The sequence below is a fragment of the Microtus ochrogaster genome (assembly GCF_000317375.1).
Source record: "Microtus ochrogaster isolate Prairie Vole_2 chromosome 14 unlocalized genomic scaffold, MicOch1.0 chr14_random_2, whole genome shotgun sequence".
NCBI classification, from domain to species: domain Eukaryota; kingdom Metazoa; phylum Chordata; class Mammalia; order Rodentia; family Cricetidae; genus Microtus; species Microtus ochrogaster.
In genome coordinates this window covers 8,446,840-8,460,535 of record NW_004949097.1, presented here as the reverse complement: position 1 = coordinate 8,460,535, position 13,696 = coordinate 8,446,840, and the positions used below count along the sequence as shown (strand labels likewise).

Below are 13,696 nucleotides of genomic sequence, written 5' to 3'. Positions count from 1 at the left end.
TGGGAGCCACTCTAGGTTCAAGTCTCTTGCCAACCCTAAGGTGGCTCCCTTAACTAAGAATTGTGCTTCCGTGCTCTCCTATCAAACCTTCCTTTATCCCAATCATCCTTTTTGCCCAAGTTCCCCCCATCCTTCCCTTCTCCCTTTTCTCTCCCCATCTCCCCTTACCCCCATCCCACCCTACCCCCAAGATCCCAATTTTCTCCCAGGCAATTTTGTCTACTTCCCATAGCCAAGAGGATAACTATATGTTTTTCCTTGGGTTCACCTTCTTACTTAGCTTTTTTAGGTTCACCAATTGTAGACTCCATGTGACCCTTATTCATGGCTAGAAACCATATTTTCACAGATCACAGTCCTTTGCACAAACAGTGACAGGAACCAAATTCAGCAGCAGCAGCAGCAGCAGGAGAGAGAGAGAGAGAGAGAGAGAGAGAGAGAGAGAGAGAGAGAGAGAAATTGAAAGAGAAAGAGAAAGAGAGAGAGAGATATTTATGGCTGCATTTATAGTATAAGAGACCAAGCCCAAGTGGGCTGGTATCTTAAAGGCTATTGACTGAAGGAGTTCCCACAGCAAACCAAACCTTCTCTTTTTGCATTATTTTCATGATCAGTCAGAATAAAAAACTTCCTAGAAAATTTTATAATATTCAAGGTATTAGATAAATTGTTCCTATTCAATTGGTTATGTGTACATATATGTGAATGCAGTGAAGATGTACATATGGATATATATGTACATGTATGTGTGCAGGTACAGGTGCACATATACAGATGTGTATATTATATATGCATACAAGTCAATACTGAATGTCTTCCTATAGAATGCTCTATTTTAGTTTTTATAATGGAGTCTTTTCACCAATTTGTCAGTTGTTCATTTGGTTAGAGTACCAGGTCGGCACACTATAGTGATCTTGCTGTCTGGGTCCTCCCAGTATTTGGGTTACAGGCAGATGTAGAGAAGTCCAGGTTTTCACTTGATTGCCAAGAATTCAAACTGATGGCCTCAATCATAAGAGTCAAACATTATCAACTAAACCACCTCCACAACTGTGCTGAACAGTTTAATATCAACTTGACACAGGCTAGGGACATTTGGGAAGGGAGACTATTAATTGAGAAAATGTCCCAAGGAGACATGGTCTTTTCTGTGGTACATTTTCTTCATTGAAGATTGATGTGGAATGGCCTGGCTCACTGTGGATGTAACACACCTGGGCAGGTAGTCCTGGGTTGTCTAAGAAAGCAGGCAGTGTAAGCCACGAGGAACAAAGCAGGGAACAATATTTGTGAGTTAAAATAAAACCTTTCCACTTAAGTTGATTTTTGTCCTGGTATTTTATCACAACAATGATAATCATGAATAAGAGACCTATGATAGCTTTTTTTCATTTTTAGAATGATTCATTATAGTTCAGTAAATAATTTAATGAACAACTATTTGCTTTTTTTTTTTTGAAAAAGCAGCAGTAAGACATTTAAAACATAACCATCTGGAAGCCATCAAAAGAACATGGGAGAACCTGGGAAAAGTGTTGCAACCCATGGGATGACATGCTTTTCAAAAATGAAGGTATGAATTATTTGGATATATGTACATGTATATAGCTACGACAGTCTTTCAAAGTAAACATTGAAAATTCTTGTAACATTGCTCAGTTTATATGAAATTTTAAACATTAAAAACTATTTTGCTTAATGTGTTCTTAATTTATTGCCTTAAAGAAGTTGACTTATTTAATATGGTTGTCTAAAATTATTTAACTAAAAAGATTTTTCAAACTAACTTTGAGGACAAATTCTCAACTTATGATTTCACTTCCCTTGGGTGGTTGAAGACCATTTCAGAGGGGTCACATAGGATAATTGGGAAGCACAATTATTTACTTTCCAATTCATAACAGTAGGAAAATTAGAGCTATGAAGTATCAAATAAAAATAATTTTATGTTTGGGCCAACAGAACATGAAGAACTGTATTAAAGGGTGCATCAGTAGGAAGGTTGAGAATCACTATTTTAGGGGTATGAAGGCATAAGTCACAAAACATTCTCACACCAGTTTGGAATTATAATTAATAAAAGTGCTATTTATTTAAGTGGAAAACTTATAGATCACTGTCTTAGACAACAGTCCTCTTCGTGATAGGAATGGAGTCTAGCAGCCAGAAGCAGAGACAAAAGCAAGAGAGAGAGTGCACAGCTACCGCTGATTTTTAAAGCAAAAGAGACCATGCCCAAGTGGGCTGGTATCTTAAAGGCTATTGGGTGAAGGAGTAGAATTAGTCCCTCAGCAAGGGGTCTTAAAGGAGCATGAGGCTTAAAATGTTTTATATGTGTATTATACCGTGCTGGAACTTGGCCTGAGGTCAGAGGTCCAGCCAGTGCTCACTTCTCAGGGGTTTTTGACAAAATATCAAGGGTCAGAGCTAAGAAGCAGTTCCTGAGTAGAAGTGGTCTGTTGATTAATATGCAGAGATAAGCTCATGATCTAGTTAGATGAATATAGTCTATGAGTTTTGACAATATTACAATTATTTTGTAAGAAAACTATCCATTTTCTTTACTGTTTGTGTGGTTTGCGGTTTGTGTAGTTTTGAGATAGTTGTCCATCTCACAGTTCTAAAGACATTTTTGTGTGATCACCAAATGTGAACGTGCATTAACTCAGGGAATCTGAGCACTGCCCTAGTCTCTGCAGAGCCCCTCCCAGGCTCCTCTCTAAGCTGCTGCCTCCTGAGTCATCCTATCACAAGCTCATTCACCTGCAGTGGACTCCATACAATAATGTAAATGAGAGGAGGCCTCAGACTCAGCCCTGGGAAGTGTTTTTACCTGCAGTGATGTGTGAATTTTTGAAAGCCAGCCCCTCAAGTTATCCTTCAGTTCTCACATTCTGAGGAGCCTAGGGCCCCTTGATCTGAACCTTTGAAAGATGTTTACTCAATGTGTCACTTTGGAAAATTTGTGCAATGTGTCTGTACTTCATCTGAAAAGGATAGTGGTAGTCCTACATTTTAAGACAAAACCATCATTCTGAGACCTCTGTGTATGTGTATCCCTCTCTGTGTCTGTCTCTGTATGTGTGTGAGTTTACCATTCAGTGACATCCTATTCAAGTAGTATGAGGAATTAGACCCAGATGCTCAACACAATGGGCAATTCTTCTGTCCCTGACCTATACCTCCCTCTCCACTGTTAAATATGTCAATTACTTTCAATTTATGTTGTTTATGTTTATGGTTGCTTTGCCCCCATGTATGTTGTTGTACTGCTTGTGTGTCTGGGATCCTTGGGGGACAGAAGTTGTTGAATTCCTGGAACTGATGATACAGGTAGTTTTGAAACACAATGTGGGTGCTAAGGACTGAATCCAAGTCCTCAGAAAGAGCAGCCAGTGGTCTTAAATGCTGAGCCACATCTCCAACTTCAAAGCTAAGGGTAATGATGGGTATTCTGATTATCAGTTGCTAACATTAGTAGCATTTATAGAGAAATACCACCAGGTATCATAAACATTTCCCAACACTCATCTTTGATTACTGTCTTAGGGTTTCTATTGCTGTGAAGAGATACTATAACTACTGTAACTCCTATAAAGGAAAACATTTATTTGTGGCTGGGTTACAACTTCTGAGACTTAGTCCATAACTATCATGGTGGGAAACATGGGAGTCCAAGGAAGATACAGTTCTCGAGAAGGATCCAAAAGTTTTACACCCAGATCAACAGGCAACAGGAATAAAGTGGTACTGGGCCCACTTGAAGCTTCTGAAACTTCAGATCCACCCTCATTGACACTTTCTCCAACAAGGCCACAGCTGCTAATAATGCCATTACATGGTTGCCAGGCATTCAAATCTACTAGCTTATGGGGCCATTCCCAATCAAGTCACCACTGTTACTTTGGAGTTGAACAAAGTAGACACTGATGTGGAGGTCATGGAAAGATGCTAAAACCATCTGTTTACAAGTCAAAATTTAAAGGTGATTGTTTAAAAATGAATTGGACTTCTCTGACTTTAGAACTGTCTAGAATGTTAGGGTGGTCAAACAGTCTACAGTGCCAGACAAGTTTAGAAAACAATCATTAAGTATAGTGTTCCAGGACAGGAGAAAATGATGGCCTTAATGACCTTCAATCATGCACACACTGAGGACCTACTAGACACCAATGTTTAGTTTTAAACCAGTGTCTACATAGATAGCCCTTTTTAAGCTACTTGTAACAAAACCTAAACCAAAACTTATGAAACTTGAAAAGGGAAAGCTAGGAATGAGGGTATTGATTGAAACATCAAGGGGAGGAGAGAAAGAAAGTGATAATCAGATGATCCTACATATGTATGAAATCACCAAATCGTATATTTGTTCAATAAAATTCATTACAGAAAAGAATGGGAAATTTCTCAAGGCTGTGGGGCAATATCTCAACCAGTGAAATAGTTACCTTGGAAGTAGGATGATCTGAGGTCAGACTCTAAGCCTCCATAGAAACGAAAAATGGTGAAACATAACTACAATTCCAGGGTGGGGGAGATGGAATTAGCAGATCCTTGTTGCTCACTGACTCCCAGCCTTGGTTCCTTGATCAATTCCACATGTGAGAGTCTCTGCTATAAAAAACATGTATCAGGCTTGAGGAATTAAACCTGCAATAGTTTTTTTTGTCTCCCCTTATACATATATGAACACATTCACACAAACATGCATACCCATACACAAAGAAAAGGATGAAGGGAAAAAAGAAAAAAAAAGATGACTCTTAATAGGAGCAAAAGGACTGATATGAAAGCATTTGCTTCAGACTCTAGAAGCTGATGTGAACAGTCAGCAGGATTGACTTTATAAATAAAGACATTATTTACTAGTAGTCCTGAGCCAACATGGATACTGGTTTCTTTTACTTTCTGAATAGAACCAAATAGTTTAGAGAAAGATCAATGTGCTCACTACCTTCTTCTCTTTCTTGTTCAAAAAATAAATCTAATAAATGAGCTTCTACATTCTGATTTTTTAAAATTTGGTAGACCTTGTCCTTAAATATAGGACCTGAACTATAAAACACATGTGAAATAATCAAATTATATCCTCTGAAAGATTTGTAGTGGGGAGAGGGAATAGTTCTGCCAATATCGTTTAGTGTTAGACAAACTTCTAGAATACTGTTCAACTATCCTTTTGCAATTTTATTTATTTTTGTGTAAGTTTCTGCGTAGGTTAATCCAGATTAATTAATAATGATGAAAAAAATTCCAATCAGTAAACACTAACCTAATCCAGGATGGTTTGCCTATTATTTCAGATGAGATTCAGAAATTTCGGAAGCTGGGATGATATTACCAACAACCTACTGCTGGGATATAAGTTAAGGGAAACAGAAGGCTCATTCACTACATCATTCAAAAAAGTAGTGAGGAGTCTTATCAGGAAGCAGACACATTTTATCCTGCACCTGAGAGACACCCGAAATATTCTGCCCTGGGTTTATATGCCGTGAACACCACTTAGACTACTGTGTTAGAGGGCTATAGGGCATATTGTCCCAGCAAGAAACATAAAACATGTCCCTTTGCTGAGACTATTGCCTCCATGAGTGAGACTGTAGCTTGCTTTTCTCATGAATATAAGGAGGACAAATTGTTGAACTAGCCAAGCACAGCACAAATTCTAATAGTTCTCAATAATAAAAACCCAAAGTCAGATATCTATGAAGGGCTGAAAGCTGAGAGATCAGAGAAGTTGTGTAGCTAGCTACTAGAGAGAACCTTTAGCTCTACCAAATCATGAGACTACTGTGGTCCCGAATGCCCTGTCCACAAGCCTCAACTGCATCCTCTGACGGAATCCTCAAACTGCATTTGTCTCTCTGAAACAGACTGACACTGAGCTCTTGTCTCGTCCCTTCATCTAATTGTTCCAGGTTTGAATCATGCAGTGCATACTCATACAGAGACCTAAGTTTCCCATCATAATAGTGTTTCCACTTTTTTTTTTTGGTTTTTTCACTTTTTAATGTGGGAAAAAGCTCTTTTTTAATTCCTCCTTTAAGGAATCCCAACTGTCTCAACAAATCTGCCACCAATGATAATTCAGATGCTGGTGAAGGGTGAAGCTGACGGCTGCTGCATAGAACAGTAGGAGCCTGATCAGGTTCAACCAGTGGTCAGAGAAGGGGGTCCAGAAAAGTCTACTAGGAGAGAAGAGAGGAAAACCTAGTCAGTGAGGTGGTGACTCTGGCTGTGTGTAGCTGCAGCCTATGCTGGTGGATGCAAAACCATGGGCAAGCAGCTTTTCCCTATTTCTCACCCTAAAAGTTGTTCACCAGATGTAGCACAAACTCTCATTCTTAATAATAAAATGTCTGAGTCAGATATTAGGGGTGAAAGCTGAGAGATCAGAAAAGCAGTGTAGTCAGCCATCAGAGAGACCTTTTTCCTCTAACAATTTCTCACAGTGAAGTGTGATCCTGTTTCCATGAGTCCTGAGATTGAATTCTCTCTCTATGAAACCTCAGGCTGCATCCTCTGACTGAAAACTCAAATGGCATCTGTCTCTCTGAAGCCTCAGACTGATCCAGAACTCCTGTCTCCTGCCTTATACTTTTTTTTCACCCAACCATATCACTCCTGTCTCTGCCCCCCCTAGTGCTGGGATTAAAGACATGTGATCCCAATGGATGGGATCACCTTTGTGTAAGCCCTAATTTTCTTTTGGATAGATACAATCTGATATAACTCAGATAGCCTTGAACTCACAGAGATCTGTCTGCCTCTGTCTCCCATGTGCTGGGATTAAAGGTGTGTGCCATGACTGCCTGGTCTCCATGACTGACTTAATTCTGCACTCTGATCTTCGGGCAAACTTTATTTATTATATTACATACAAAATATCATTATAGTCAAGGACATCCAGAGACTAGTCATTCCTGAAGACATGAACAGAAATATGCTTTGATTTAATTCTGTGTTCTGCGTCTTACCTTCCTTAAAGTGGACAGCATTTGTCTTGGAGATAACCATATAATACAGAAGACCTATCTGTGTCTTACATTGAATAGCTCCATGTCTTTCTGTATGAATAAGGTACACTGATTTAAAAAAATGCAGACATACCCTTTTACAAAACTCACCGCTGCAAACCTACCATTCTAACTGCATTTCCAGAGTGTGGACACTATGGTAGAAGAGAGATTACATCTTAAAGTTTCTTGAATGTTCACTGACTGTTTAATTGGGAAAGAATTAAACATGGTAGTGGCTGTTTTGTCAATAGATAGTAGATATATAATTGGAAAACAAAGTTCTCACTTTTTCTTAAACGTTTTTCTTCCTAGATTTTTCTGTTGGCATTAACAGTGGCATACGTAGTCAAATCAATATCAGCAAATTACATGGTTTCCATGCTCACACAAATAGAGAGGCAATTCAATATCCCCACAACTGCAGTTGGACTTATCAATGGGAGTTTTGAGATTGGTGAGTTACATTTACTTATTATTGTGTATTTATATTCTCTTCTAATTTCCTGCATAAAATAATCTAAACCGACTTAATTACATGCTTTCTGATGTGATTGAATGGCCTGGTCTGGGTGAGGAGTAACCATTTATTTAAATGTCCCTGTGATAATATATATATTTTAACATATACCCTCATATGGCCTCTTTTTCTGATTATTGAAATGGATTTAGAATATTAATATATAATTCCATCACTAGATAACTCAGACAGACATTAAGGCCTTTTTCAAGGCATTTTAGAAGGTTGCTGTGGGAGCCTGGAGGAACTAGTGTTCTGAAGGAAAGAACAAATGCTTCTCTGCCTCCACTGTGCCTGTGAAGTTGGCAGCTCTCCACTCATAGATACTGAGGATGATGAGGATGCTTTCCTGTGTCTGAGTTGTGTCAGACACAATTTCAAAGATTTGGGTAATGAGGGTAATGTACTGGAATATGACAGTATAAAGGGTAAAGGAGGGAAAGATGCCTTCTATAAACAAAGTGAACTGGAAACCTTTTGTTCTTAGTTTTTATTTCCTTCAAAGTGAAAAAGTTTTTAATGTATTCAACCAAAACAGCCATGAAAATCAGGACTGTGAAGTAACTAACCCACTTTGAGGTTGTTCCATCTTGTCTCCCAAGATAAAAGTCTTACATGTGTCCTAGGTTTTCCCAGTGCAGTCAGGATGAATGTCTTACATAGACTTTTTATAGATTCAGTCATGTTCTAGTGTGTTAGATGCAGCACGTGCTGTCCATTTGTTATCCAAGGTCCTATGGAACACATTGAGCTAGGGAAGACAATATCCTGAAGGGGAAAGGTGATCCGGGAGGAGAAATGGACAGGGAAATGTGATGGGGAGATGTGTACAGGGGTGAACCATCAAATAGTTTGTGTTTGGATCAAGTCAGCCCTGTGTTATGGTTAGGTGTAAGTTGTTAGAACATGAACCTGGAGAAGTGTGCAGAGATGATAAATGGGTAGAGACTATGGCCTGCTCTGGAATGTGTCTTTTATCCTTCTGGTGCCAGAGAGCCAGTATGGGGTTGTAAGAGGGTCATGATCTTTCTATGCTAAGGACTCCTATTGAAAACCCAATACCACCTGATTTTAGGATATTTTAATTGCACAAAATGAAACTATATAGGTCAAAAGGAATGCAGTTACACTGAAGTATAATTATCAGAACATTTAAACATCCTGCCAAGAAGGAATATTTATGCATTTTAACAAGGCAAAGATTATCTACATGTGATTTTCTACTTATTATTGGCTGCATGGCATTTTGCAGTATTTACAACAACCACAAGGTTATAAGCCTTTTGGAGACAGAATGATGACTTCTCAAGTCACTGTTGCTTTCTACACTACCACAAACATAAATGCTAATGTCTAGTTAATGATTATTGAAAACAATTCTTACCCAAGTTCATGGAAAACTCTTATTTCTGTGAAATTAGTGGTTTTTAAACGAAAGGTAAAAAAGTCCTAATTAAAGGAGATAATGATGATACCAAAACAGACTGGCAGGTGACTTAAGGGAAGTCTTAAATGCAATCATTGACCAGTGAATGCAGCAGTTGGTAGGCCTTTCCCTACCAAATGATAGTTTTGGTAGTTTTGCCAGCAATCTTCCCCAGCCTAGACAGTGCCTTACCTTTTACCACACACCTTCCTACAAATTATTTGAGGGGGATAACAAGGCAATGTAAAGGCCATCTAAGCCTAATATGAAGAAGGGAGGCTTTTCCTTTCAAACAATAGAGATTTAAGACAAGATTCTGTGCATTCATGGTTGTTCATCAATAGACTAGAAAAATTCTCAGAGTTCAAACAGTTGGTGTCCTGGAATATTACCTTCTCCATGATGATCTCAATAACTGGTCTCAGAGAAAGACAGCATAATAAATAGACATACGTAGGTCATATACCATTCAAAATAATGCACCATCTCTTCTATGTAGATAGCAGACTAGAGAGAAATAGAATTGAAAGATAAACAGTCTTCAAATATCTTTGAGATATTTAACATCACTAAAATATTTTCTACCTCATTAAAAAGTGTGTTTGAGTTTTCTGATCCCTACTTTATATATAGTATGAGCACAGTAAATATTCACCAAACTGAAAGTATGAGATTTGTAGAGTGCTTATTTATATATTTGTTTCTTTTAAATTCCCCTTTCTTCTGTGAATAATACTGATTAAATGAACCTAAGTATCACATATATTAGACAGATTTCGACTAATTGATGTCTAGTCCTTTTATTTACTTTTTATTTTTAGGAAGTTCACAGTAAGATTCCAAGACTGGTCTTGAACTCACTCTGTTGCCCAGGCCATCTTTGATCTTTCAGACTTACTGTCTTACAACCCTCATGACTGGGGATGGCAGGTCTGTGCCACCAGGCCATACTTTTCCTTTCATTTCTTAAGCATGTTTATCAAAGGCCCCTAAGTCAGAATGTGATTTCCAATTGAGTTTTAAACCTAAGCTTTCTACTAAACCACAGAGATGAATTTTTGGTTTGAAGTTTTGACTCCTGCAATCTAGATCTACGATGCAGTTGGAGGTTAAAATTCTGACATTTCTGTTAACAGTATTGTCTGGTCTAAGGAAGGATGTGACAGTATAAGCAGACATCATGATTGGCCATATTGAACAATTAAGGAGCTGAATACTAAGTTAAAAAATATGAATCCATTTGATTCTGCATAGAGTTAGAGTAGGCATGAGAAAAGAGATCAGAGGTGATGTGTAGCCTAAAACTTGCTTTTTAATGCTTTACCAAGAGCTGGATACTCCTGAATAGAGCATTTAATATTCTTCAGAATGGAAGAGAACTTTTCATCAGGGTCACAACTGATATATACATAATTATATAGTGAATTCTTAAGGTGGCTATTTGAACAATGGAGAGGCTGTTGATTATGATCTGCTAATACTTTACTGAAACAACATTCTCATTCCCCTCTCTAGGAAACCTTTTGTTGATTGTATTCGTGAGTTATTTTGGAACAAAACTGCACAGGCCTATTATGATTGGTGCTGGTTGTATGGTTATGGGCCTAGGGTGTTTCTTAATATCACTACCTCATTTCCTGATGGGACGGTGAGTATTCCAGGCTTTGATTAAATTTTAGGTTCAACTCTTCCCTACATGAAATGAGGCTCAGAATTTCCTCCCTGGAACGAGCAATGTTCCCCCAAAGTATGGAATGCTAAAATGGAAATTAGAAGATATGGTCTGCACTCTACCAATATTATGTGTGAATCTTTTGACCTTTGATCTCCTTAAGGATCAATCCAGTTCACTATGAAGTGGGGATTTGAAACACTGCTTTCAGGAAGTTGAGACACCTGAATGGATTCTCTGAATTTGCCTAAACTTGTGCTGCATCATTCATCAGCACTCTTTAGACACTCCAGTTACAAGGGGTATACTGTTTGATATAAGCACAGATGAGTAAGAGATAGAGTAATGTAAATATTAATTTTTATTTTCATGTTTAGCAAAGTATCTTATACAGAAAAATTTAAAATTTAAATTATTTTTAACTATTTCTGCTTTCTAGGGATAGTTTTAAATTTTTTCTTTTGTTTGCCTGGGTGTCAGAATGAATTTGTTTGGCTTCCTTACCGCATCTTCTTTTTCCTCCTGCCTCCTTTCTACTCTTTTTTGTGGTCAGCATTTCTGTCCTGTTTGGTTCCTGCAATCATTAAGTCCCAAAGAAATCACACAAAGGACTACATTAGTTATAAACTGATTGGCCCATTAGCTCATGCTTCTTCTTAACTCTTATAGTTTATATTTGCCCATTATTCTTATCTTCATTAGCCACATGGCTCAGTACCTTTTTCAGCAAGGCAGTCACATCTTGCTTCTGTGGTCTGAACAGGACTGCAGAGAATAAGCTTCCTTCTTCCCAGAATTCTCCTGTTCTCATTGACCCACCTCTACTTCCTGTCTGGTTATCCCACCTATACGTCCTTCCTGGCTACTGGCCAATCAGCATTTATTTAAAATACAATTGACAGAATATAGATTATTCTCATACACCACTTTCCCCTCTTTTTTTTTTTTTTAAAAAAATAAGAACATCTATAGTCCATTTTTTGAGAATGAGGGAGTATTTTTCCAGGCTATATTTGCTGGTTGGAGACATTGATAATCTTTTTTTTTTTGTTTGGTTTTTCGAGACAGGGTTTCTCTGTGGTTTTGGAGCCTGTCCTGGAACTAGCTCTTGTAGACCAGGCTGGTCTCGAACTCACAGAGATCCACCTGCCTCTGCCTCCAAAGTGCTGGGATTAAAGGCGTGTGCCACCACAACCCGGCGACATTGACAATCTTATGGGAACCTAATGAACATTTAGAATTATCAAGTCCTGACTGGAGTATCTTGTGAGTCTTGATCATCTTAGGCAGCAGTCTTGAGGCTGTTCTGGATGTAGAACTCTGACATCTGGGTTATTTGTTCCTACTGGAGATTTCTCAGGTGCTATTTCTTGATCAAACCTGATTTGTTTTTTAACTCAGAATGAATCCATAGCTTCTCATTTTCTGTGAAAACAAACGCAAATCCCCTTCTCCAAAGTAACATACCTTTTGAGTACAATTTTGAAGTTAAGGTAGTTTTAAAATACCTAGGTCTTCCCAACCTCCTGCCTTAGACCGGAAGTCCAGGCTTCCCACAGTGCCTCTTGCTCAGCCAGCATGATAACAAATGCCCGGGTTCCCAGATGGCTTGCTCAGCTGTGTGGGCACCATGGTCTGTACCAAGACGGCTATCTACAAGCAGTGCTGGGCCAGCACATCGTTGGCCAGAGCGATGCACTGTTCCAGGGAATGTGGGGCATGTTAAAGGCCCTCGGACACTCAGGGGCTGAGATGTGCATGGGCTGGGAGGGTCACATGCCCTTGCTGCTCAACCTTGTCAGTATTTGGAAATGTTTTTCATCCAACAAGGATAAAAACATGCGTTCCAAAGAAACCCATGACTTCATCTCTTTGACTTTCTACAGAACAGCTACCCAGATTTAAAGTTAAACACTCAGATACAAAACTTTCAGAACTCGTTAGAAATATTGTGGCATCAAGGAGGAAACTACCAGATTCAGGAAAAACAAAAGTGTATGAAGCTAATTTTAAGGCTGAATGGAAAGCGTACAAAGAAGCTATGAGCAAGTTTAAAGACCAGCTAACGCCAACTCATTTGATATCTTTTGAGAAAGAAGTCAGGCAAAAATGTTTGAAAAGAAGGCTTCGATTAGAAGGAGAATTAACTTTGCTTGGAAAACCAAAAAGATCTCGATCAGTATATCTGAAAGCTTCCAGTGGCTAAAGATGAGTCTGCTCAGGGAAAACTGAAGACTATGAATCAGGTTTGAAAAATCTATCTAGTGATGAAAGGCAAATATACATTCAGCTTGCTAAAGATAATAGAAATACTTATGATAATGAAATAAAGTCTTCGGAAGAGCAAATGGCTGAGGTTTCACGAAGTGATCTCATCCTTTGCACCGTGAAACAATCCCTGAGAATTAAAAGATAGAAGATGGAGATGTCTTTATGAGTAGGCAGAAGAAACCAATTAAGTCTCATTGCCTTAAGCTGCCAAATTAGAAGGAATAAGGATGGTTAACATTTGATATCCATTTTCTTTTTCTTTAGCCCATGGACTTCTGCCTGTTGAATACATTTCTGTTATAACCCCAAGCCCCAACAGTGGAAGATTCTGCAGAATTCTGCTTTTTGCTCAGAACTAGGAATGAGACTGCCCATGAATCTGCATGTAGTGGTGGATGAATCATTCTGGGTTTGGTAGAGACCTGGAACATTCCCTATTGTTCCCTGAAGCATGATAGTTATATTTCCCTTGCCTTCTGATTGAGGGGCTATTCTTACATCAATATCCAAATCTCAAGATTTTATTAGGCTTAAGTGACCACATTTTAAATTCCTCATTCAGACTTTTTTATTTTTTGTTTGTTTGTTTTCACCTGTTTTGTTCTGGTAGGGAGTGTGCGTGCTTTCATAAGAGGTCAGAAAACAACTCCCAGGAGTAGTGTCTCTCTGCCTACTCTGTTGGACCTGACATGCAATCTAGATTGTCAGGCTTACATACAGGCATCTGTACCCATGGAGGCATCTGTACCCATGGAGGCATCTGATATGTCAAAAGGCATATATAT

General features: G+C 38.5%; 1 protein-coding gene across 2 annotated transcripts in view; it reads left to right on the top strand.

The window, feature by feature from the left end:
* Positions 1 to 13,696, top strand: part of LOC101993851 (solute carrier organic anion transporter family member 1A5-like) — an 86,729-nt gene that overhangs the window by 23,156 nt on the left and 49,877 nt on the right. The window contains exons 3-5 of one of the 2 annotated variants that reach the window (XM_013352800.1): positions 1,471 to 1,576; positions 7,338 to 7,479; positions 10,484 to 10,616. In XM_013352800.1, coding sequence (XP_013208254.1) covers positions 1,517 to 1,576; positions 7,338 to 7,479; positions 10,484 to 10,616 — 335 coding nt within the window. In that variant the 5' untranslated portion in view covers positions 1,471 to 1,516. Of the gene's footprint in view, positions 1 to 1,467; positions 1,577 to 7,337; positions 7,480 to 10,483; positions 10,617 to 13,696 lie in introns of both variants that reach the window. The other variant, XM_013352801.1, reaches the window with a different exon arrangement.